Source organism: Lactuca saligna, chromosome 3 (genome assembly GCF_052625555.1).
Source record: "Lactuca saligna cultivar CGN05327 chromosome 3, ASM5262555v1, whole genome shotgun sequence".
Taxonomy (NCBI): Eukaryota; Viridiplantae; Streptophyta; class Magnoliopsida; order Asterales; family Asteraceae; genus Lactuca; species Lactuca saligna.
In genome coordinates, this window is record NC_136419.1 from 103743638 (window position 1) to 103770187 (window position 26550).

General features: G+C 34.4%; 1 protein-coding gene and 1 pseudogene across 1 annotated transcript; both read left to right on the forward strand.

Moving 5' to 3' along the window:
* The first annotated feature begins 4235 nt into the window (after positions 1-4235).
* On the forward strand, positions 4236-7812 carry RUS4 (root UVB sensitive protein (Protein of unknown function, DUF647)). The gene is made up of 10 exons (XM_078985649.1): positions 4236-4780; positions 4884-5030; positions 5578-5724; positions 5840-5902; positions 5984-6060; positions 6174-6279; positions 6365-6467; positions 6597-6745; positions 6821-6883; positions 7512-7812. The coding sequence occupies exons 1-10, from the start codon at positions 4295-4297 to the stop codon at positions 7725-7727; spliced, it is 1557 nt and encodes a 518-aa protein (XP_078841775.1). The 5' UTR covers positions 4236-4294; the 3' UTR covers positions 7728-7812.
* A 6349-nt stretch (positions 7813-14161) lies between these two features.
* Positions 14162-15795, forward strand: LOC145037082 (protein JINGUBANG pseudogene; annotated as a pseudogene).
* The last annotated feature ends 10755 nt before the right edge of the window (positions 15796-26550 follow it).

The window sequence follows — 26550 nt, forward strand, 5'->3', positions numbered from 1 at the left end:
AAAAAGGTACCAGTTCCTATGCCACCAAAGAAGATTGGGAGGCCTAGGAAATGTGTTGTAGCTGGATCTAATCCACATGTTTCTGTACCCACTCAATCTAGTCAACAGGGCAGTCAACCACTTGTGACATCAACTGTAACCACTCAACCTAGTCAACAAGCAAGTCAACAGGGCAGTCTGCATGCTTCAAGTTCTAACATTGGCAAGAAAATGAGGAAATTAGGTTTCAGAGGCCCAAGTTTCAAAGTTGGTGACATTGCATCTGTGGGTACTCGTTCAAGTGAAGTAATTGTCCCAGATGTTAAAAGGAAGAAATTGGATGTAAGAAGGCCAAATAGGAAGTCAACAACCAAATTTAAGGATGAAGTCAACAACCAGGTTCCAAATGAGGTTGCTCAAGCTCCTGCTCTTAATGATGTTCCTTTGGTGAATGAGATGATAGAAGAGGAAGAAACTGAGGTGTCCGTGAAGGTGCTAGAGCCAATTTTTAATGAAGTTCATTTGATCAATAACCAAGTTCCAGTTGTTAATGATATTCCAAATAATGTTGCTCAACTTCCTACTGTTAATGATGTTCCTTTGGTGAATGAGGTGATAGAAGAGGAAGATGACATTATGGTGATAGAAGAAGTAGTTATGGTGCTAGAAGAAGAAGCAGTTTATGTTCCAGTAAAGGTTGCCCAAGATCTAAAACAAAGTCTTGATGAAGTTGGAGATGCAATTGATCAAATTCTTGGTTCTGGAAATGCATCAAATGCATCTGATGTTCCATTGGTGAATGAAGGTGGTGCAAAACCTGAATTCACTGAAGGACATGCATCAGATGGTCTCCTAGATAAAATCAAGATAAGTGTTGAAGAAATAGCAAATTTACTTGAAGCAGGATATTCCATGGCTGAAATTGAAAGCATGGGGTGGTTGGAAATTGAACTTGATGACACTCCACCAGTTGAGATGGTAATTTATTAACCTTGTAATTTTAAATATATGTTATTTATTAACCTAGTTATTTCTTGCATCAGGACTTAAATGAGGATGAGCCTGATGTTGATGAAGGTGAAGCTGACTTTGTAAATGATGTTCTAAATGATGATGGTGTGATTGAAGGTGAAGGTGAAGCTGACTTTGTAAATGATGGTGATGTGATTGAAGTTGAAGGTGTTGAAAATCAAGATGATGGTGATGTGATCGAATGTGAAGGTGTTAATCATGGGAATGAGGTTGCTGGTAATGTCCTAAATAATGAGGTTGTTGATGATGGGAATGTAGCTGATGATGAAGGTCATCTGATAGTGCCTAAGACAAGGAAAAGAAAGCCATCAGAGAGGATCACTAAAGTAAAGCTTAAAAATGTAGTTTTTGATAAAGATGGGGGTGGTTCCACATGTTCAAATCCAGTGAATTTGGAGTAGTTAGTTATGTATATGGGGGATTTAGGTGGGAATGGTATACTTGGGCATTTGCACAAGAAGCCCTTTTTGGTACATTTTGTACATCTTAGTTTATACACCCACTAAGTGCACCTTTCATCCAGTTGTTCTCATGTACCTTTTGGGTTGCCTTTTTGTGATATATTTTTGGCAATTTGGTACAAATGGATGGATGGTACATGTTAGTTGATCTTTTGTAATCTTTTGTATTGGTACATGAATATGATGTAATGAATCCCCTCATTATGGTTATAATATATTTGTTATTTTATACTATGTTTTTTTATTCATACCATTGGCATCTATATTATGTACCATTTGTAACTACAGTTAACCAATTTCAGCATTGTACTTTACCATTTAGCAATTTAATGTATATTATGAACCATATGTTTGTTATGTTTACCATTTACATTTCACAGATAATTTGTATTTTACCATTTCACAACATTATACCATTTCACAGCATTGTACCATTTCATTATACTTTACCATTTCACAACATTGTACCATTTCATAATTGTAGTTTACCATTTGCATTTCACAAATAATTTCTATCTAAAATCTTCATCCAAAACAACATTGTACCATTTCATAATTGTACTTTACCATTTCACAACATTCTACCATTCCAAAACAACCAGTTACTAGCCAACTTCAGCATTGTACTTCCATTTACAACTAAAATCAATCCAAACATTCTACCAAAAGCCAAGTCGACCCAAACATTCTACCAAAAGCCAATCCAAAATGATTTACATCTTCAAAACAACTATTGTCACCATTACAAAAATAAGAACCAAAAGAACTACAATTATTTCTACCAAAGTCTTCAACTGTCCATGCCCTTGCCCCTGCCCCTGCATCTGCATTGTGTGAGTTAGGTCGATAATGTGTCTATCTTCTTCATTGTACCATTTGAAAAAACCACAGTCCTCTTTTCCACCTAGAAAAAACAATATTTTGTATTAATTACATACAAATTATGGCAAATTGTTTCAAGGTTTCTTCATTGTACCATTTCAAGGCTTATCAAGAAATTTACAAATTAGGGAAAATTGTTTACCTTGTAATTAGGGCACCCGTAAAACTTCTTTCCATAGTTCTCAGGTGTTCGAGCAACAGATACCTTGCACACATCTCCACAGCCACATCTAACTACTCTTTTCTTTCTCAATGTTGGGCCACCTTGGAAGCTTGCTTTGGCAGACGAAGTTGACATTTTACTGATACTTAGGGTAGAAGACGGGATAGAGAATAGAAAACAGTGGAGGGAAAGACTTTGGATCGATGTTAACAGAAAACGAGTATGTTTGGGGGTTAAAAGGGTGGATGTAACCGGTTGGTTAAGGGGAACCGGTAAAAAACATTAAATCAAACATGAGGGGCGAATGTTAGACATTTGTGGCAAAAAAAAATCATTTTTGGGCATAACCGGTTTTTTTATGTAAATATGGGGGCTTTTAAGGACTAAATGATGTAATCTTTTCCTCTCAAATAAAATAAATAAATAAATAAATAAAAACTACTCGCGCATAAATGGGAAATCTCTAGAAAAGTCTCAAAATTTTAATCCAATTTATGAAAAAGTCCCAAAATAAATTTTATTTACAGAAAAGCATAGAATACCGGTTAAAACTTCGAAAAAACCCTTTTCGGCCGGTATTCTGTACTTTTTCGTTGGTTTGCTCAAAATTTTGGGACTTTTCCAAAAATTACATAATAACCAAAATATTTGGACTTTTTTGAAAATTACCATGAAATTAATGGATATTATTATTAACAAATCTTTTATAAATTACATAATAACCAAAATATTGGTGGCCTAAGTACTCCTCTATTGTTTCCTAACTCTCTACGTTCTTCCTATGCATTGTTGTGGGTATGATGGTGAGATGAAGTTAGTTAGCATTCCTCTAATGCTGGTGTTCTTCTTATGTTGTTTAACCTAACTACCAACCAACATTCATAGCTTACATGTTAACAATCATCGGCTAACACACATCTATAAAATGTGAAAAGTGAACCCTGAATGATAATTTATATGGAAACAAGTGAAGGGTGATTATCTATTTAAATTGTCATTCAAAGTTTACTTTTCACTCTCGATAGATGTGTGTAATTTTATGGTTGTTACCGGGTAATGTTTGGAGGTTAGGTGGTAGTTAGGTTAAAGAACATAATGAAAGATCTATATGTTCGTGTAATGATACTTTCTAATAACACATGATCATATAGCATCATGCTTAATAGCAAGTAGACACTTATTGATTGTGTATTAATAAATATTATCAACTCTTGTATTGGTCACGCCTAATAGAGTACTTCTCACTATGACACCCACAACGATACATATGAAGAACATAGAGACTTTGAAGTGGTCAACAAACAATTGAGAAGTACATAGTCGACCATTCTATTTCTAGAAATTAACAACAAATGTATTTCCTTTGTTTATAATAAAAAAATATTTTTTATGTTTATAAATGATTTGTTAATAATAATATCCATTAATTCCATAGTAATTTTCAAAAAAGTCCCAATATTTTTGGTTATCGGGTAATTTTCAAAAAATCCTAATATTTTGAGCAAACTAACGAAAAAGGACAGAATACCGGCTAAATCTACGAAACCGACCAAAAAGGGTTTTTTCGAAGTTTTAGCCGGTATTCTGTGCTTTTCTGTAAACAAAAATTAATTTGAAACTTTTTCATAAATTGAACTAAAATTTTAGCACTTTTCTGGAGATTTCCACGCATAAATTTCTCATAACCCAATAAAACCATTTATGAATTTCCGCCTTAAACCCTAGGACACAAATAAGCTCAACGAAGTCCACAGGCTGAAAGTCTTCCTTCATTCTCATGCAATCCGCCTTACGGATTTCTACTTCAAATCCTACTTTCAATTTGAGCTCGCGATGGGAAAGACAAACGAAAACTCAGTTCTTTCTTCCGATTAAGCAAAACCTCTGTTTTAGAAGAACCTTAGAGCTACCAAATTCGTTGAAGACTTCATTCCACTTCGAATTCGAAGAGGAGAAATTGAAAAAAGAACTTGAACCCACAACATCCACGCTACTTCCGGTCATTATTCGACAGTCTGACGGTGTTTCCCGATACTTTTGGGATGGTAATGATTTAAAATTGGTTTCTATCGACGGGAAGCCATTTTGTTTCGATAATTTTGATGATTTAGTTGATGGATGTCGAAGGTTTTTGCGAAGTTGCAGTTTGGGTGTCAGAAATTTCTTGCTTCCCAGAGAAATTAATGAAAATTATTTGGAATATGTGAAATGGAAATTCTTGCACAGAGTCTTCAGTTCTGCTCTTCAAGTTCTTGCTACGCAGGTATCCTATTCTCCATTTAGGCAATACACACCATTTTTTTACATAATCTTTTGGATGAATATATTTCGCTGGTCGGAATGGAATTGACTATTCCGTCTTTTAGGCAATGTTCAGGGCAATTGGAATTGGATATGCCCGTTCACTTCCATCTGCAGCAGCTCTGAATTGGGTTTTGAAAGATGGGCTTGGAAGGTTAAGTAGGTGCATCTACACTGCTAGTCTCGCTTCTGCATTTGATACAAATCTGAAGGTATTTACAGTTCCATAACACCCTTTTTGTTATACAAACATGACATGATTTAACAGATTGTATGTCAATAAGACAAAAATTGCAACTTTTTGTCCTATCCAAAAAGGGGAACAAGATGGGACATGGACTAGCTGTCTATTTCTCGTATGTACAAAAGACATAAATACCCTTCTCATCTTCATCATAAAAAATAGCCCTAAAAAGCTTGTCCAGTCCATTCAATTCCCCGATAACAAATGCAGCCTTCGGCTGCATTTGTAATACCAGAACGGAACTCGATTGGAGAAATTTTCTAGGGCTATTTTCAATATGACGGTGAGGAGGGTATTTATGTCTTTTGCACAAACGAGAGATAAAGAGCAAGTCCGGTCCCACCTTGTTCCAACTTTTTGGACAGGACAAAAAGCTGCAATTTTGTCTCATTGACATCAGTCTCAATCCTAGGAGGCCTAACTATCAATCAAGATTTTGTTTGCTATACGTTTGCTTTGGTATATGATATCAAGTGTACTGAATGAATTTTTTTTTTCTTTTGTTTTAATTGAAGAGAGTTAGGTTCTTGACATCGGTTGTTTTCAGTTTGAGCATTGGTGTTGAGTTGATGACTCCTGCTTTTCCACAATACTTTTTGCTTCTTGCATCAATCGCCAACATTGCTAAGCAAATAAGCCTCGCATGTTACCTAGCAACTGGTGTAAGTCAAATCTTTTTTTCTTTTTAATGTATTTTTCCAAACTTTTCATCCTTAAACAAGTCCATTCTTCTAATCATACTCTCACAGAAGTTTTCTACACTTTATAAATTTTCAGACAGCTGTCCATAGAAGCTTTGCAGTAGCAGATAACCTCGGTGAAGTTTCTGCAAAAGCACAGGTTTTGTTCATGTTTTCCTTTTTTTAAGGTTTATGTAATCTTTGATGGGATTAATGATTATTATTATTTTGCTTGTTTTAGATTCAACAAGTCTGCTTTGACAACCTTGGTCTTATGTTAGCTGCTGCCCTAAATATTATGTTAAAGAACAACCAAAGGTTTGTTTTTTTTGAAAAAAGATTTATACCCTTCATGATGAATGATTACTAGATTCATGGGAACTTGTCTTTATCATGTTTTGACATTATCTAACTCTTCAATTTTGCAAAAGATTGCAAGCAGGTTTACCTTTTGTTGTATACCCAATTTTCACAGCCATTGATCTTTATGGGATATATCAAAGTTTAAACCATGTCCATTTGCAAACATTAACCAAGGTTAGACATTTATAGACAAAAGACGTGAATGCCCTCCTCATAAGTGTGTCTAGTATCTCACTTTTGTTATAAGTTCGATGTTTAGGATAGGTTAGAGATAATCATGGATACATGGATTCAATTTGGATATATCCCTTCACCAGCAGAAGTAAGTAAAAAGGAAGGAATGAATTTCTTCTCAAGCAAAGGTTAGATCTTCATTCTCAATAATGTGGACTTTGTTTAGAATTTAGGGTTAAATGTGAGAAATATCGATGTACTTTCATTAATTTTTGTTTGTTATATCATTATCATCATACCTTTATTTATTGTTTTAGGGAGATTAAAATTGCCAATAAGGATCGGTTGCTTGAACCCCAAATGCCAAATACCACAAATATCAATGATGGCTATGCGATCTTTAAGTAAAGATGATTTCTACTTTGTATGCATGGAGATCTCCTTCCATGGGTTTCAAAGAACTGAAGTGAGTGTCGAGTTCTTTTTTGCTCTTTCTATGTGTCACAATTTCAAAGATCTTATAAACTTTACCAAATTGTAGGGTATCCTTATTTGTTTACGTGAAGGATCAAGTACTTCAGATATCATCACGGGTCTCTTACAGGTTCAAAATTTTCTTTAAATTTCCAAAAAAAAAAAAAAACAACACTTAGGCCGCATGCGTAAGTTTGTTACACATGACATGACAAAACAAATTGTAATGTGTTTTAATTTTGATATCGCACTTAACTAGGGCTAAGACTGATGTCAATACGACAAAAATTGCAAACTTTGCCCCACAACCATAAAGGTGGGACAAGGACTCGCTCTCGATCTCTTGTTTGTGAAAAAGACGTGAATGCCCTTCTCATCCTCATCATCGAACATAGCCCTAAAAAACTTGTCTGGTCCAATATAATTCATTCCCATCGAACAAAGGCTTCGTTTGTTACACGTGACTGGACTGGACAAGACTAGACAAGCTTCTAGGGCTATTTTCGATGATGAGGATGAGGAGGGCATTCACGTCTTTTCACACACAAGAGATCGAGAGTGAGTCCCTGTCCCACCTTTTTGGTTGTGGGAAAAAGTTTGCAATTTTTGTCGTATTGATATCAGTCTTAGTCCTAGTCAAATGCGATATCAAAATTCAAACACAGTACAATTTGTTCTGTCATGTGTAGGAAACACGGATTGGTGTTTAACTATTTACGTGTTTTGTTTTGATGGTTTTGAGTTTTTATATGGTGAAGGCTTGCTACATCCGTGAGAGGCTAACATACAAAAGGGAAAAAGGTGAAGAAATTTTAGAAGGTTGCGAGTGGTTTGATATGGCAAATGAGTGCAAGAAATGTGCAAAAGAAGATATGAAGGTGGTGAATGAGAAGATGGTGGAATTAGGTTGGGCTTGTAAAAATATTTTGTTGAGCACAGATGAACAGACTAGGTTTAGTTTTGTAAACGATTAAGATTAGTTGGCTTGTGGTATAAAAACAGTGTATGTGAAATATTTATTCCTTGTTTTCTATATCTTATTGATGCGTTAGAGATTTAGGGTCGGGATTTTACTTAATGATCATTAGTTTTGTGATTAATTATGACTTGGTTCGAAAGTATTGGGTTTAATAAAAAAGAATTTGAAATAAATATCTTGGATGATTGATAAATCCATAACCCTCCCTCCCTCCAATAGTGGTCTTAATTCATGGGGAATATGACTTATCAAAGTAATTAACTTTTCGGTATGTTCACATTTGGGTAACTATCTTTTTTTTGTACATATGTAGGTAACAAACTTTTTGGGAGTGTTCACATATGATCATTATGACCTGCTATAGCAGGTTAAATCCTAAATGTGAACGCTTTTAATAAGTTTGTTACCTAGATGTGTACAAAAAAAATAGTTACCCAAATATGAACAAAACCAAAAGTAAAAATTAAATTACATGAATGGTCCCTGTAGTTTGGGGGAATTTGTGGTTTTGGTCTCTAAGTTATTTTTTTAAACTTAAATGGTTCCTATTGTTTATTTTTGTTGCGCGTTTGGTCCCCATATTACCTAAAAATACTATTGTGCCCTTATTAATTTATTTTTTTAATTAATTTTCTTATCTATGTTTATTTTTTACATATTTATAAAAATTAATATACCACATATATTTGTATCTCCTCGGATGATCCCTACTATTTATTTTTTAATTAATTTAATTTTTTAACTTGGATGGTCCCTACTATTTAATTTTGTTACGAACTTGGTCTCTGTCTTACCTAAAAAGACTATTGTGCCCTTATTAATTTTTTTAATTAATTTTCTTGTTTATGTACTTATGCTTTATATGTTTAAGAAAAATTAGTAGACCTCACATATCTGTATCTCCTCACCATCCCATCTTTCATCATTCTCAACTTCTATTTATTTTTCATCTTTAGTGATATCGACATCTTCATCATCACTTCTTTTTTCGGTCCTTCAACTCCGTCGAAACAACACTACAACCCACTAAATATGAAGAGATAGTAGGTTATGGTGTTGGTTCTCCAGAGTTGAAGTACCAAAAAAAAAGGACGGTGAAGACGTTGATGTTACTAAAGATGGAAAAGAAATAGAAGATGGGGAGGATCAGAGATGAGATGGTGAATGGTAAGACTCCAATTAAATTTCTCAAATGTGGTTTCAGGTTTACGGTGATAAGATACATTTATGTGGGGTATATTAATTTTTTTATAAAAAATAAATACATAAATAAGAAAATTAATTTAAAAAATTAATAAGGGAATAATAGTATTTTTAGATAAGACAGAGACCAAACGCGTAACAAAAATAAACAGTAAGGATCATCCAAGTTAAAAAAAAAAATAATTAAAAATAAACAGTAGAGATCATCCGAGGAGATACAAATGTGTGTTGTCTATTAATTTTTTTAAATATGTATAAAATAAACACATAGATAAGAAAGTTAATTAAAAAAAATAAATTAATAAGGGCACAATAGTATTTTTAGGTAAGACGGGGACCAAACGCGCAACAAAAATAAATAGTAGGGACCATTTAAGTTAAAAATAAATAAATTAGGGACAAAAAGCATAAATTCCCCCAAACCACAGGGACCATTCATGTAATTTAATTTTTAATTTTCATTTTGTTCATATTTGGGTAACTATTTTTTTTTATACACATCTAGGTAACAAACTTGTTGAAAGAGTTCACATCTAGGATCTAACCTGCTATAGCAGGTCATAATGATCATATGTGAACACTTCCAAAAAGTTTCATACCGAAAAGTTAATTACCTTGATAAGTCATATTCCCTAATTCATGCGTGAGAAAAAAACAACCAAACAATTGAAATTATTAAACGAAATATAGTACACGCCACATGAAATTCGGAAAACGAATAACTTCTCAAACAAATAATATGATAATAAAAAAAATGTACGAATGATACACTCAAATACCATGGTGTGGATAATCTTTTGCTAATTTAATAAAATCAGCCATATATCAGTGATGAAAGTGTTTTGATTATTTTTAAAACTCAATCCAAAAATTATTAACAAAAAAAGAAAAAAACAATTGTAAATGTTTAGTTTTAGCGACATACAATTTAATTGAAACTAATATTATTTTTCTAGGGACATATTTAATATTATCCATCTTCAATAGTGTGTAATTTTGTAAATTTTGTAACAAAGTAGCTATATACTATTATACATACTTCAGTTATCCGTCACAAAATATGATTAGAGATTCGTAATCAACTTTTGTGGAAGATTATCCGTCACAAAATCCATATATTTAGTTTATCTTGTGGTAGTGTGTAAGTATGATAAAAAAAAATATGGAAAATCAACTAATTTCTTGTAGTATTTATATCACGGTTAGTAAGATCTCGTAAGCATATAAGCAAAAACAACCCTTTTTATTGGGTTCTTAAATCCCTACTTCTATTGAAAGACCTCTTACATTGATCTGATCCTACATCTTTACCCTATATTCTATAGTTAACTCTATAATATTAAAATTTCTAAAAAATAATCGTCATTGCTTTAAATCTCATGTCTCATGCATAGCCTTAGAGAGCCGAGTGTGAGCAACGCGGAAGGGGCGTTATCTGACATGACAAGTGCCTTTAACGACGCCATAACAGGGAACACCGCCCCAGGTGCTCATTAAAGCGCGTTACGTCATTAGGCGTTATCGTGGTAACGAGTCGTAACGCCAAAAAAATGTGACCGTTGTGCAATTTGTTCCGTTGAAAAACAATAATATTATCGTTAATCGGTGAAATGGGAAAAAAGAAATTATTGCTTAATTTAATTTAACTATATCAATACATATATCTCATTTTATTACACTTCTATTCCTCTATATCTATCTCTATTTCTCTATATCTATCTCTATTTCATTAAAAAAAAAAAAAAAAAAAAAAAAAAAAAAAAAAAAAAAAAAAAAAAAAACTATGGATCAAAACCCGAATACCCCTCCTCCGAAGACAAATACATCCACTCCATTAGGTTTTGCGGGATATGAGGAATATATGAACCTTCTAAACTCCCAAAACTCACCACAAATTCCATATTCCGATAATTTTTTCAATCTCGCCTCACCCCCCTACAATTCTCCGTCTCACCATTTATGCAACAAAATGCAAACATTCAACAAAACCTTTTTAACACATTCAGTCCCATGAGCCAAACAATCACACAACCCACACCCACGCAAGAACTCGTTCTCGAGACACAAGCTGGGGGTAGTCAAAAGCAGCGGGAAAAAAGGGAGACCAAAAAAGAAAGGGAAAGAGGTCGTTGTCGGGATGGACGAAACGGAAGCACCTCAACATGGTGGACACCGGAGGAAGAGCATGCGTTAGCTGTGGCTTGGTACGGTACTTCAAAACAACCAACTACGGGGAACGATATGAAAAGAGTTGTTTTTTGGGATGTCGTAATCGTCAAATTCCGCACAATTTTGAACAAGGGTGACACATACCGCAATAATGATATGCTTAGTGGCAAATTGACTCAAATTAGCCGGAAGTGCACCAAATTCAATTCCATATACAACAAACTTTCTTCGCAACGTCAAAGTGGTTCCAATGATTTCGATGTGTTTAGAGCCGCGAGGGAGGAATATCACATGCAAACGGGGCACGTATTTGAGTATGAAAAAGTATGGGACATAGTGAGGAAAGATCCAAAATGAATGAAAACACCAACATCATTCGAACAACAATCAAAGAGGTCTCGTGGTTCGGGTTCAGTTGACGTTTCCGACGGACACACGAACATCGACCTCAACGCGGACACCGATGAGATCCCGGACGAGTTTGATGCCATTGAGGAAATCTCTCCGCCACGACGACCGATAGGGTGCGACAAAGCCAATCACGTGCAACGACATGCGCAGGCTTCGAGAGCACAACGAAATGAAAAAAAATTCGACTCCCATACGGAAATCGCAAATAAAAGATATGAATTGCAACGAGAACATTTAGATTTCCTTCTTACGACAAACAAAACAAATTTACCACCGAGACGAGCTAAAGTGATACGAATGATGAATGCAAAGATCGAGAGCAAATACTGGGGCGAAGAATAGTTTATCGTTTTTTTTTTTATTATTATTATTATTATTAGGACTATCGTGTGTTTTTTTTTCAATGTTTTTTTGGTTTGTATGATATTTTTAATTTACTATTTAATGAAATTATGTTTTATTAATTTATATGTTTTTTTATCGATATATGACATAAATAAAAAAAATAAAACGAATTAGAAATATATGAAGTAAATAAAAAAAATAAAACAAATTAGAATAATAGAAATTAAAAATCATCCAAAAAAAAATAGAAAATAGAATGTATTATCCTATGTTATTTGGTGTTATCCATTCCCATATTGGTGTTGTCTATTTTCACCTTTAGTGTTATAACACACAATTATGACTAAAATGATTAGGTGGACAATTTGGGTGTAATAACATGTTGCCAACACTAAGTACTCTCCATTCAACTTGAAATCATGTCTCCAAAATTCGTTCATCCAACTCAAAATCGAGCATTATTGATCGCATGAATACTCATAGAGTATAACAATTTCATCCATTTATTTCGAATCATGCAGAATCTCACACAAATGTTTGACTGATAATTTAGGGAAATCTCCAATAAAGTCCTAAAATTTTGGTCCCGTTTACGTTTTAGTCCTAAACTAATTTTTGTTTACGAAAAAGTCCTAAAAACCGGCAAAAGTATGCATTTTGACCCCTTTTGAGCAGTTGGAACCGGCAACAAATTAATTTGGAACTATTTCATAAACTAATCTAAAATATTAGGACTATTTCACAAAATGACCTAAAATATTGGGATTTTTTCTGCAAAAAAAAATATTAGGATTTTTCCACAAACAAAAACTTTATTATTATTATTATTATTATTATTATTATTATTATAAACAAGTATACTAATTTTTAAATTCATTATTATTAATATTTTTAATAATACATATAAATACACTTAAATAAAAATATATTAAAGAAATTATTTAAAGGTGAAGGTGGTGGTGATGGTAATGCTTTAAACATTGAAATCACTGTTTGTATGTCCTCACTATGTATATGATCATTTCACATTTCTTATTATTGTTTTCAATTCAAAATAGTAACACTTAACAATTTAAAAGAAGTTACCTATTTGTAAAATTATGTATAAATAGTTTAAGACAAAAGGATTTCTCACTTTGTATATAAAATTTCTTAAGGTAGAATGATTTCTTTTCAAATCCAACAGATCCACAATAAATATTTACATTGGTGGTCCATATCAAAATTCGAAAATATTAATTAAAGTATCTTATTTAATAGAAAGTAATATGATTTATTTTGTTTTATCACACTATATCTGCTATGTTTCCAAAAAAAAACCACAAGGATAAAGTAATGAAAAAGAGCAACACACATGTTGGTAATTCAAAAATACTTACACATAAGACATACACGCATATCACATGCTCACTATTTGTAAACAATTTGAAAAATCAGTAGCTTCTTTTAAATTGTTAAATGTTAATATTCTGAATTAAAAACAATAATAACAAATGTGAAATGACCATATACAAAGATAGAATATACAAAGAGACATTCATGATTTCAAAGCTTAAAGCATTATCATCCGCTCAACCTTCACCTTTATAGAATATCTTTAATATATTTTTTTTAATTTAAATGTATATATATGTATTATTAATAATATTAATAATAACAAATTAAAAAAAATAGTATACTTATTTATATTTTTAATATAATAATAATAAGGTTTTTGTTTGCAGAATAACCCTAATATTTTTTGTTTTTGCAGAAAAGTCCCAATATTTTGGATCTATTTATGAAATAGTCCTAAATTAATTTGTTACCGGTTCCAACCAGTCAAAAAGGGTCAAAATGCAAACTTTTGCCGGTTTTTGGGACTTTTTCGTAAACAAAAATTAGTTTAGGACTAAAACATAAACCGGGCTAAAATTTTAGGACTTTATTGGAGATTTCCCGATAATTTATTTGTGATCTTGTGCCTTTTCATTTACGTTGCCACAACAAGGTTTATAGTTACTACTTAAAAAGTTAAAAGCTGATTCCAATATTGGCGTTTTAATCTAAATATCAATTTATAGTAGGTACCAAATAAACAAGAAATTTAGAGACTAATTTATTTTGGTAAAAACTTCCAATCCGATTTCACAATAACAAAGCAATTATAGACATGATTTAGATTATATACTTTAGGTGAAAAAAAAAAATTTAAACAAGTCACATTTCTATAAATTTAGTGTAAATACAAAGATTTTGTATTATCTATAAACCTACTAATCAATAACAACCGTATTACTTATTTTAAAGATGGTTTGTAAAATCGACGCCAATATCTTTTTCCACACAATTTCTCTACGATCTTTGTTGCAGACATTTTGAATTCTCATCTCAAAAATCCGAAACACCGATCTATGAGAGATCATTTTATTGCAAGGATTATGATTAGAAATTTACAATCATCATCAACGTATCACGGTAGAAATCCAACGTTTTGATGATCAACAACGATCATCATCATCATCCTCACCGGAATCATCCAAATGACGCCGTCGAACGGCTTCATTTGCGTCTCAGGAACATGCCGGAAACCGACAACAAGTCTCCATACGATACGTCGCCGGTGGCAAGTTCTAAATGGTCGTATCGTGAACAACCGGCTCCCGATTGCATGGATTTTTCCGATTACACCGGATTGCTAGCTTCTCTTGTTCGTCAAGAAGGAAATATATATTCGTTAGCGGCAATCGGAGATCTGTTGTACACCGGATCCGATAGCAAGAACATTCGCGTTTGGAAGAATCGAAAGGAATTTTCTGCATTCAAATCTAACAGCGGATTAGTTAAAGCGATTGTGATTGCTGACGATAAGATATTTACAGGTCACAGCGATGGGAAAATTAGGGCTTGGAAGGCATCAGGTAAGAACCCTAGAGTTCATAAAAAGATCGGGACTCTACCGAATCTGACTTCGATCATGGAGAAATCGATAAAACCTAAGAATTATACGGAGGTGAGGAACAATCACAGTGCAATTTGGATCAAACATTACGATGCGATTTCTAGTCTTAGCTTGACCGAAGATCGTTCGTTATTATATTCAGGTTCGTGGGATAAAACAATTAAAGTATGGAAAGTATCAGATTTCAAATGTTTGGAATCGATTCCCGCTCACGATGACGCGGTTAACACGGTGGTCGCCGGATTTGACGATTTCATCTTCTCTGGCTCGGCGGATGGGACGGTGAAAGCGTGGAGGAGGGAGAAACCGGGAAAAAGAACGAAGCATTTCCTTCTGAACACTTTACTGAAACAGGAATCTGCGGTGACGTCGTTGGTGGTTAATCCAGCGGCGACGGTGGTTTACGCTGGTTTATCCGACGGACTTTTACATTATTGGGAACGCGAGAAGCTATTGTCCGGTGGCCGGGTTTTGAGATGTCATACGGTGGCGGTTCTGTGTTTGGCGGCCGCCGGTCGTTTGGTTTTCAGCGGTTCGGTGGATACGAATATATGTGTATGGCGGAGAGAAGACGGAGGAGATCATAAATGTGTGTATGTTTTGAATGGACACAGTGGGCCGGTGAAGTGTTTGGCGGTGGATGTGAGCCGCCGTGACGGAGGTGGTGAAAGGCCTTGCACGTTGTATAGTGGGAGTTTAGATAGGTCGGTGAAGATATGGCGGGTGTCTACACAAACACCGCAGATGGAAGAGCAACCGCCACGGCGGCCGTCGCGTCAGAAAGATAGGTTGCGGCGGAACCATGATGGTGGGTTTCAGACGTTCACGGCTCAAGGCCGGTTGAATCACCGGAGAAAGTAGTCGTTGAGAAGGAGGTTGTACAGATTTTTTTGTATTTTTATTATAAAATTTTGAAAATTGTATAAATCAAATCAAAAGAAAAATATAACGAAGACAATTTATCATAGGCTAATTATCAAAAATAAAATGTTTATTAAAACCATTTCTTAATTTCAATTGGTGAGCAAAATCCCCAAAAGTATATAGGAAAGCCTCCCAAATCAAAAAAAAAAAAAAAAAAAAAAAAAAAAAAAAAAAATCACTGTGTTTACATATTGAAACTTTTCTTGATTAAATCAATCTTAATTTTTATTCAAAGAAACTTTGTATTATTTTTATTTTTTCGAAAAAAAAATCATATTTATTTATTTTTTTTCAAAGAAACTTTGTATTATTTTTAATTTTTTTTAAACAATTATCTTTTATTTATTTTACAAACGAACCCTTAATTGTTTAATTATTTTTTTTAAACTTTTGATTTTTTTAATTTTATCCAAAAAACTCAAGAATTTACAAACTTTTCTCGGAAAAAACTGCTCTGAAAATAAAAATAAAAAAATACAATGTTTTTTTTAAAGAAAAAGTTAAGATTTAATCCGAAAAAATAACACAATATATAAGATTTTTTATTAGATTAATCTCTTATCATTTTAATACACATACAAAATTCATTATATTTAATATAGAAAATCCTAATATTATACATAAAAATGATTTATGCTTATTGGTTGGGTTATATGTTCGTTATTGATAACTTATATACTTTTTAGTTATCTTCAAAAAGATGGAAATAAAATCTAGAAAGTAAATAGAATTTCAGCCGAAAAACAAATCAAACCCTTAGGTTGCGTTTACGAAAAAACAATTTTTATTTTCCGGTTTTTGTTTTCCCTTTTCGATTTTTGTTTTCCATTTTCATTTTTCATTGAAAAATTTAGAAAACGCGTTTAGTTAAAACTTATTCATTTTTCATTTTCAGTTTTAGAAAATTAGAAAACGTGTTTAGATGTGTATTTTTCTAACGGTTTTCATTTTTAGAAAACGGTAGCGGTGGTAGGGTGTGGGTGGTGCGGTGATGGTAGCGGGTCGGCGGCGAGGGTGGTGATGATAGGCGATGGTGGTGGCAGCAACAATTGTGTCAGTGGTGGTGATGGTAGCGGTGGCGGTGGTGGTGCTAGTGACAGGTTAGTGGTGGTGGTGGTGGTGATGGTGATGGTAGGTCGGTGATTGTGGTGGTGGTGTTGGGTGGGTGGGTGTGCGAGTGTGTGTTTGTGTGTGTATGTGTGTGTTTGTGGGGGTAGGTGTGGGTTTGTGTATGTGTGGGTGTGTTTATCTGTGAGGGTGGGGGTGGGGGTAGGTGTGGGTTTGTGTGTGTGGGTGTGTGTTTGTGGGGGTGGGGGTGGGGATGGGTGTGTGTGTGTGTGTGCGTGTGTGTTTGTGGGGGTGTGAGTGGGTATGTGTGTGAGTTTGTTTGTGTGTGTGTGGGTGCGTTGGTGGGTATGTATGTTTGTGTGTGTTTGTGGGTGGGTGTGTGGGGGTGGGTATGTATGTGTGTGTGTGTTTGTGGGTGGGTGTGTGTGGGGGGTGGTGGGTATGTATGTGTGTGTGTTTGTGGGTTGGTGTGTGTGTGCGGGTGGGTGGGTGTGTATGTGGGGAGTGGGTATGTATGTGTGTGTGTGTGTGTTTGTGGGTGGGTGGGGGTGTTAAGGTGGGGGTAGGTAGAGGTGGATGAGGTGGGAGTAAGTGTGTGTTTATATTTTAGAAAAGTTTTGGAATTAGAAAAATATAAAAAACACTGATTATCAGTTTTCCAAAAATTTCCAACTTCTTTGTAATTTTTGAATATGGAAAATTTTCATTTTCCATGAAAAATTTAGAAAAATAGACGAACTAAACGCGTTTTCAAAATTCTCATTTTTCTTGGAAAATTTTCCCGGAAAACGGCCTATTTTTCCTCAACTAAACGTACCCTTACCATCTCAGCAAACTCTAAACTTAATCTAATAAACAACTAAATTATCAAAGTTACACGGAGGTTTTTATGTAGTTTTAAGTGAGAGCTTTATTGTAGAGAAATGTGCTTTGTAAATGTTATTCAAATATGGTTCTTAACAATAATAGAGAACTATCTTTGTTTGTTTGGTTATTCTATGAACTTCCTCAACCTTCCCAACCTTCTTAGGGATAACTGTTTTTAGTTTAAATCTCTATAAATTCTGATTTTTTTTTTTTTGAGCTTGTAACTGCAAGTCTCAATTGCATTATTTCATTCTTACCATCATTATCGACTTTTTGCCTGACAACAATCTCTCCTTTCTCTTTGACGTCATCTTTAGTTTAAGATTTGTTCATATCTTGTTGTGAGGAGGAGGGTTATTGGTATCTTCATGTGCAACAAATCACTATCGTACAATAGGGATGTGTATTTGGACCAAATACCCAATTCGAAACCGAAATCCAAACCGGATTGACCCGAATTAAAACTGAATAAGTTATTTAGGTCGGTTCTCGGGTATCTGTTTAGCCCAATTCGGTTTTTAGGTTATTCGGTCCGGGTTACCCGAATAAATATTTAATTGGGCCAAAAGGGCCAACTCGGAAATTAAATAGTCAATTGAACATAGTGTGACGTTCAACATAGCAAATTATGATGGACTTGAGGTTGACAACGTTCAACATAGTAAATGCAAATAGTGTGACGAGTTGCTCAAAACCGAGTCCGGCAAAAAAAGGTACTTCTAATATGATTAGACATTCAAAAAGGAATTCAAAAAGATGTAAAATTTTAGAAGAAATTTTAAAAAAGCAAACCATTATAAATTTAAAAAATAAATAAATAAATAAATTGAGAGAATAGTATTGGCACTTGGAAGCATGATGAGAATAAAAAACTTTGTTAAACTTATTTGTAGTTAGAGAATTACTATTCAAATTTACAAAGAATGAAACATTTATTGAGTATACTAATGCATTGAATGAGAAAATGGTTTTGCCACGTAGAACCACAATTTCAAAAAGACTCGTCGATTACTATATTGAAGAAAATGTTAAATTGAATAAGTTCTTTGGAAATCCCCTAACTAATGTGCATTGGCCACCGATTCTTGGACAAGTTCATGTCAATGATTGAACTAATGGTGGTCATGACCCACTTTATTGATGAAGATTGGGTCATGCACAAAATAGTTATCAATATTAAATCTTTATATAGTTATAGGGGAAAAGACATTGGGCGCACGTTGTTGACTTGTCTTGAAAAGTGGGGTATCAATAATGTAATGACCATAACCGTAGACAATGTTATTTCAAATGATAAAGCAATTGAATTTCTAATGAAAAACTACCAAACTTGTACGATGGGGGAAAACAATTACACGTAAGGTGTATGACCTACATCCTAAACCTTATTGTTAATGATGAGTTTGATGAACACCAACCTAGTATTAAGTGCAAGAAAAGTTCCATTAGATATATTAGGAATTCCACTTTTGGATTCAAAGGTTTAAAGAATGCATGAAAGAGCTAAATGTGGAATCCAAGTAGTTTTTGTGTACAGATTCTCCAACCCAATGTAACTCCACATACGAGTTATCGGAGATTGTGGTGAAGTTGGAGAAGGTTTTTGGCAAGTTTGAAGTTAAAGGTAATTCCATATTTCATTCTATTATTATTATTATTATTTTAATTTCAACATGTTTCTAGATTTTTATGCCTACTTTGAACTGTCATAGTTTCATCATTATTTGTCCAATTTTCCTGATTTTTTTCCCAACATGTAGTTCACAATTTGACATACTTTTTACACTATTTTAAGCATTTTTGTTTTATAGTCAATGAGATACATGCTATCAAACAAGGGGTATTGAAGTTGTTTTTTCTGATTCAGCATGGTTGCAAATTTTTATGCCAACTTTGAACTTTCATAACTTCTAAATTATTTGTCCGGTTTGCCTTTTTTTTCCAGCATGTAGTTCAAAATTTAACATATAATTTACATTATTTTTATGCTATTTTTGGTTGTATATTCAGTGAGATACATACCCTTAAACATGGGGTATTGAAGTTGTTTTTTCTGATTCAACATGTTTGCAGATTTTTATGCCAACTTTGAACTGTCATAGCTTCTTCATTATTTGTCTGATTTGGTTGATTTTTTTTCCAGCATGTAGTTCACAATGTAACATACTGTTTACACAATTTGTATGCTATTTTTGGTTATATATATTCAATGAGATACATAACCCTAAACAGGGGGTATTAAAGTTGTGTTTTTATATGGAACTAACACTTAATTTATTGTAATACATCTTATATATGTTCGAGATATTGTGTTGTAACACTCTAAATCAGGTATTACACTTGAAGCCCTTGAAACCTTAAATATTGCAAAATAAGTCCCTTAAGTATGTTGGGCGTACACTTAGCATACCATGCGTAGATGATCGCGGAGGGCCAACATGTACACTAGGCGTACCAAAGGGTATGTGGGTCATATGTGATGCATGTTTAAACCCTAATTTCCGGACTTGGGACCTATATAAGCATCCTTATCTCATATGAGCCTCACCCTAATCAGCCTCTTTCACCTTCAAACGTCCCTGAAAACCCTAAAATCATTAGAGAGTGTGTCTTGAGATTTTGAGTGGTTAAACATCATCCTTGTTGTGTGTTAGCTACATCAAAGAAGAGGGAGCAAGCTTAAACGAGGAAAAGCTTCTGGATCTTGCATTTTAACCAGCCTAGGAAGCTTAAGGAGGTAAAAAGCTTTCACCTTGGTTATCATTTCCATTTCTAGAGCTAGGGTTTTCCTCTTAGTCCCTTTTTGTGTTCTTAAACCGCCTCTTGAGAGTTTGAGTAACTCCAGAGCTTAGGGAGGATAGATCTAAAGTCCTTTGGTCCATTCATAGCATAAAAATGGAGTCTTGTGGATGTTTTGACCTCATGCATGGATTAAGACTCTTGGAAAGGTCTTAATGGGTTATTTGGATCATAGGGGACATTTAAAGGAATAAAGTTGCCAACTTTATTCTTTAGGACGTCTTAATGAGACCAGATCTAAGGTTTGGATTAAGCACTTAATGGAAAATGTGCTTAATCTGCTTGTACGCCAACTTTATTCTTTAGGACGTCTTAATGAGACCAGATCTAAGGTTTGGATTAAGCACTTAATGGAAAATGTGCTTAATCTGCTTGTACGTTGGGCGTAACTTAAAGTATACAACGCATACGACTCAGGGACTGAGTATGCTGCGCATACCAGGGTGGTACCCAAGGCGTACACACAACAGATGGACTTAGACTTGTTTTGGGCTTGTAAGCTTTTGGGCCTTAATTAGACATTGGGTCTGGCCACATTTTGGAGTTAGTGGGCCAGCTTATCTTTCTTTGGGCAATGGATGATATGGTTGGGATTTAGTAGGCCATGAGGCCCATTAATGATTTTGGACATAGACTTTGGGCGCATTAGCAAAGGAATACTTTTTGGGCCATTGTGAAAGGACTTGGGGTTTGGGTTCTTCAATTAGATTGTGTTTAGTCCTACCCTTAAGCAATGTTATTATTGTTCAGCATGGGTGGTTACATACTATTAGGAGAGTAGCTTTAAGATTCTTCAGACATAGGTGAGTCTCCTCACCATACCAATGGGTCGAAGGCACCAAGGCCGACCCATTTTGTGATATGCGGCATACTTGTTGATTATAGAGATACATGGTATGATAGTTAGTTATGTTAGTGCTTTTCTATCTATATGCGTTACTTATAGGGAAGACCTGTTGGGTTTTGAGCATTCTAACACTCCTAAGTGTACATGCAACCCTAAATACCTTGGATCTATGTTTTCTTTATTATACATGCAAATATGAACTTTTCAAGGTATTCATCCTAACTAGCATAATAACATGATTCATATGAATATATCAAGTTAGAATTACATACCTCTTTGATGTAGATTATCTTCATGAAGCTTGAGTGCCTAGTGCCCCAAGTGTGACACCTCAAATGGTTCACACAACATCATATGCACTTGGAAAGACATGAGAGAATTCCACACTTCATGAAAATAGGCTAGCCCTTCTCTAGATGATACTAGTGCCGATTTTGGTCAAGAATAAGATGCATATATAGTTAGGGTTACACCATGTGAAACCTAATTGACATGGCCTTTCATTTCCATGATCCATGGGTACAAATACACCATGGAGCATCCATGGAGCATCTTATGGGTTTTAGCCCAACTTGACAATCCATGGTGCATTATCCCACTATATAAGTATTGATGATTTACACAATCAACCCATATATTTAATTAGTCTTCTTTTGATCACTTAATTAATCCTATATTAATTCTTGATCAATACTAATTAAATAATCTTATTAATATATTAGAACTTATAATATATTAACCAACCTTAAGTGTTATTTCTCTCATTATAGTCTATCCAAATGCATGATGCCATGCAACCCAAATGGACCATGCCAGGCCGGGTCAAGTCTTACCAATTATAGTTATGGACTTAAACATTAATCCAACAAGACCATGGGAGGAGCCCATGACACTTGGATGTAAGACCATGTGGGGGAGCCTATGGCTTTTCAAATAAAGATTATGGGGGAGCCCATGGCACCTGGATGTAAGACCATGTGGGGGAGCCCATAGCTTTCCAGTTAAAGACCATGGGAGGAGTCTATGACACTTAAGTGTAAGACCATGTGGGGGAGCCCATGACATCCTAGAGTAAGGCCTTGGGAGGAGCCCACAACATCCTTATCTATTCGTATGCATGGCTTATGTGGTATATGTAGCTTTTATAGCTAATATTATATGTATTTTTGTTGGATTAGTGTCTAAGTCCATAACTATTTTGGTATGTACTTGACCCGATGGTGCATGGTCCTTTTGGGTTGCCTTCACCAAAACAACTTGATAGGATGAATTATGGAGAGAAAGGATTAAATATGATTTATTAATATATTATGGGAATAATATATTAAAGGAGAAATCATATTGTTTAATTAATATTAGTCAATAATTAATTGGTAATTAGTTTTGTGACTAAAAGAGATTAATTAAACTTAAGGGACTGGAATTGTAATTATAAGATAATTATGATTTGGGCCATGGATTGCCTTATATTAAGGGATGGACGAATTCTAATGGGAAACCCATAAGGAAATCGTCCATGGGCTTGATAAAAGAAGTCTATGGGTTGCTTAGGGCTTAAGCATCCAAATTAGGGTTTCCTTGTTAGATAACCCTAATAGCCCAACTATATAAAGACCCCTTAAGGCTCAAAAACATGGCTAAGCTTCTTGTAAGGGTTTACACACGTTTTTTGGCAGCCTCCAACCTCTCTCCTCTTCATCCTCTTGCTTATGGTGTTTGTGAACCATTAGAGGAGTGACACTTGTGACTCTAAGCCTTCCAAAGTCAATTAAAGGAGGAATTGGGATTGTTATTGCTACATAACAATCAAGGTATGATCTTAAACCTAATTACATATTAATATGATTACTTGTATGCTAAAATTAGAGTTTATAGTCTTGGATTCAAAGCATGTACAATAGAGAAACCTAGATCCAAGCATTAGGGTTTGTATGAGCACATAGGATGTCTTATGACCAAAACCCATCAGTGATATCAGAGCCTAGCTTGGTTTCAATTGTATTGATGCATTGTATAACTGGAAAATTCGATTTTTTGGATTCTGGAGGCTGGACTCGCCGAGTCCATGGCTGAACTCGCCGAGTCCATGCAGACTCGATGAGTCCATGCCTGACTCGACGAGTCAACTCGTCAGATTATGCTTATCTCGGGATTTCTTGCTGTTTTTGCATTAGGATAGTTACCTTATCATATTAGATCAATATAAATCCGATTTTATGATATATATGACTATATTCTTGATCTAATTAAAGATAATTATCAATTAATAAGATAATTGTTTCCTTATAAGATAATTGATTAATTATTTCGAGTAAATTGATAAATTGTTTTGCAAGAAATCATTAAATAAATCAAATATGGATAATTATGTGATTAAATGTTAATTTAAAATTATTTGTTATTTGATCCTTGTTGTTATGAAAGGTTTCATATTTTCCCCTTTAGGTTTTATAGTTTAAATTTGAACCCAAAAGTTTTGAAGTTTTGAAATTTAAATAGTTAAAACCCTAATGTTTTGAAAAAGGTTTCAAAACTTGCCCTCAAGTTTTGGAATTTAAAAGTTGATTAAAAGTTAATTAGGAATGTTAAATTCTAAAACCCTAGTAATGTTTTGAAAAGTTCAAATCACACCCTTATGGTTTTATTAATTAATTAAGGAGTATAATTAAAAGAGGTTTAATAAATCCATAAAAGTTTAGGTTAACCATTTAATTGAATTAAAAGTATAATTCTTAAAGTTAACCATATAGTATTTTAAAAGTATAAAATACACCCTACACTATATATAACATTAAAAGTATAACATTATATATATGTATGAGTAAAAGTCAGTCTTACCGTTAGCAGGCCTCATTCACGAAGCTGGTCTATAAGGGGTGTTTAAGGAAATTGCCTATAAAATGGCGATTGAATGGGTATCCACTCTTACCCACCGCACTCTTGACTAGTGGAGGGTCGTTAGCCGAACGGGTAGGATAGGACGAAACCTTCGTATAATGAAATACAAAGTAACTAAATGTTTTGCAAATTCCCAATCTTAGTTACTTAGGCAAAAGTGAATTGATGCAATTCCATGAAATTACACTTTGTGCCCTTGCGAAGACGTTAGTGGAGTGTGTGTGGTTTACCGGCACACTAAATGGTTCTAAGCAAAGGTAGCAAAGGGTGACTCAATGTTTGTCATAGTTCGGTGGAGCGTGTGTGGTTTACCGGCATACCGAATAGGTGATTGTAACATGTGAGGGCACCATGTAGTTTGCATGGTTATTCACACCCGCTTTGTGATCCTCGGCATCCCAGTCACAAACAAGAGGGGCATATCGAGATTTAAACATGCCATTGAAATGTTCAATGAATCTCAAAGGATCTAGGAGTTTTCATAGATTTAAAACTTAAACTTCTTTTTCGTTTTTCATGGTGGAAACTAGTGAATCGTCATTCACTTACCTTCAAATGTTCTGCAATTTGGGTTACGGCATCCCTCTCCCGAATTGTAGGATATTGTGTTGGGTCCTAGCCTTGGAATTTCATTTGGGTGATTTACAAAGGACTCAATCAATCAACTAACTTGAATTCGTTTTTCTCCCAATGTCAAAGTTCGACAACTATGGTCTTCTCAAATCCCGTGGAACAAGCATTCCACATGAAGATGATATTCCACGATTCGATCGAGGAACAAGAAATCATGCTTCACTTCCTCCTCCTCCTCCAATTATTCTCCCTAACCCACAAGATTGTAAAATTGAAAGGTTCAATATCACTCAAGCCCTCTTGGCAAGTAAACATAAAGAGGGCAAGTCGGTGTGTGCACACGTCTTAAGGATGAAGTCACACATTGATAGATTAAGAATGATGGGATCCGTTGTCGGTGAAGCGATGGCTGTTGATTGGGTTCTTCAGTCACTTCCTAACTCGTATAGTGAGTTCGTAAGAGAGTACTATATGATGAACCACGACGTGACACTTATAGATCTCACCTACATGCTTATTGCTGCTTAATCAACAATGGTTTGGCGCAATAGAAAAGCAAAGTTGATTGGTGAATCTGCCTTCAAGACCTCTATGGATATAGACAATGGCAATGAAAGACATGCAATGATCGAATAGTTTGATCATAAGAGAAAGGCGATGTCTGAAGTAGTTCCGTGTGTTGTTCCAAAAGAGTCAATTTGCTTTTATTGCCAAGAAAAGGGGCATTGGAGACGAAGTTGCCCTATTTACCTAAGAGATCTAAGAGATGGGAGGGTCAAAAGTATGACTACGCTTTAGGTAAGAATCCACTATCTAACTCCATTAAGTTCCTATTCATTGATTCTTAATACATGATGTGATAAGATTGCATTTGAATGTTTTGAAGGATCGGTGAAAAGAAAGGAAGCTTGATGAGAGAGCAAGATGAATCTAATCACAAGAGATGGATCTTGATCGCATGGACTTAAAGATTGGATTTTGAGCTTAGATAGTTATGATAGAGTTGTTAGAAATTTTCCTTTTACATAGTTTTCAATAGATTTTGCATTGTAAGGACAAATGTTTTTCCGCTGCTTTTATAAATAAAACAAATTTTGTTTGACTTATTTATTTGTTTACTTCCTTGCAATGAAATTGTTATGAAAATTGATGTTTGCATATTTCTACAACGAATGGATATGATTCTTAGTTATGTTATTTATGGAAATGTCAAGAATTTACCAAATAGGGAGAGTTTCTCATCGCCCAAGTTTTAATTGGACAGAAACTTGGAATCATGCAACGTGGATGCACGATGAATGAGAAATTATGTATTTGGAAATCAGACTAATTCATTGACAAAGTGTCAAGTGAAGGACTAGGAGATCGAGTACACAAAGTTGTGTGTTGATCAAGTTCACCATAAGAGTAACAAAGATATTCGTCATGATTTACTAAAGGCTTAGTAAATATGATTACACTTACAAGATTAAGCGTAATTCTGAATTGATTAAAGAGTTTCGATCAATAGTAGAACGAATAGGAAGAATCAAGTAGGCAGAAAGATAAAAGTTTCCCCATTCTAAGAAGAAGGGAGAGTAGCTTTTATGCTTTATGATAGGTCTTAATGATTAAGAACCATATCTCAATTGATACTCTAAGTGAGTCTTGGTACAATTGTATGTCCAAGAAAAGGAATCAAAGATTGAAGAAATGGTCAAATCAAGAAGTCAATCATACTTCGTTCCAAAACAAGTCTTAAAGTCAAGATTGTGACATTGAGTGAATAGTATT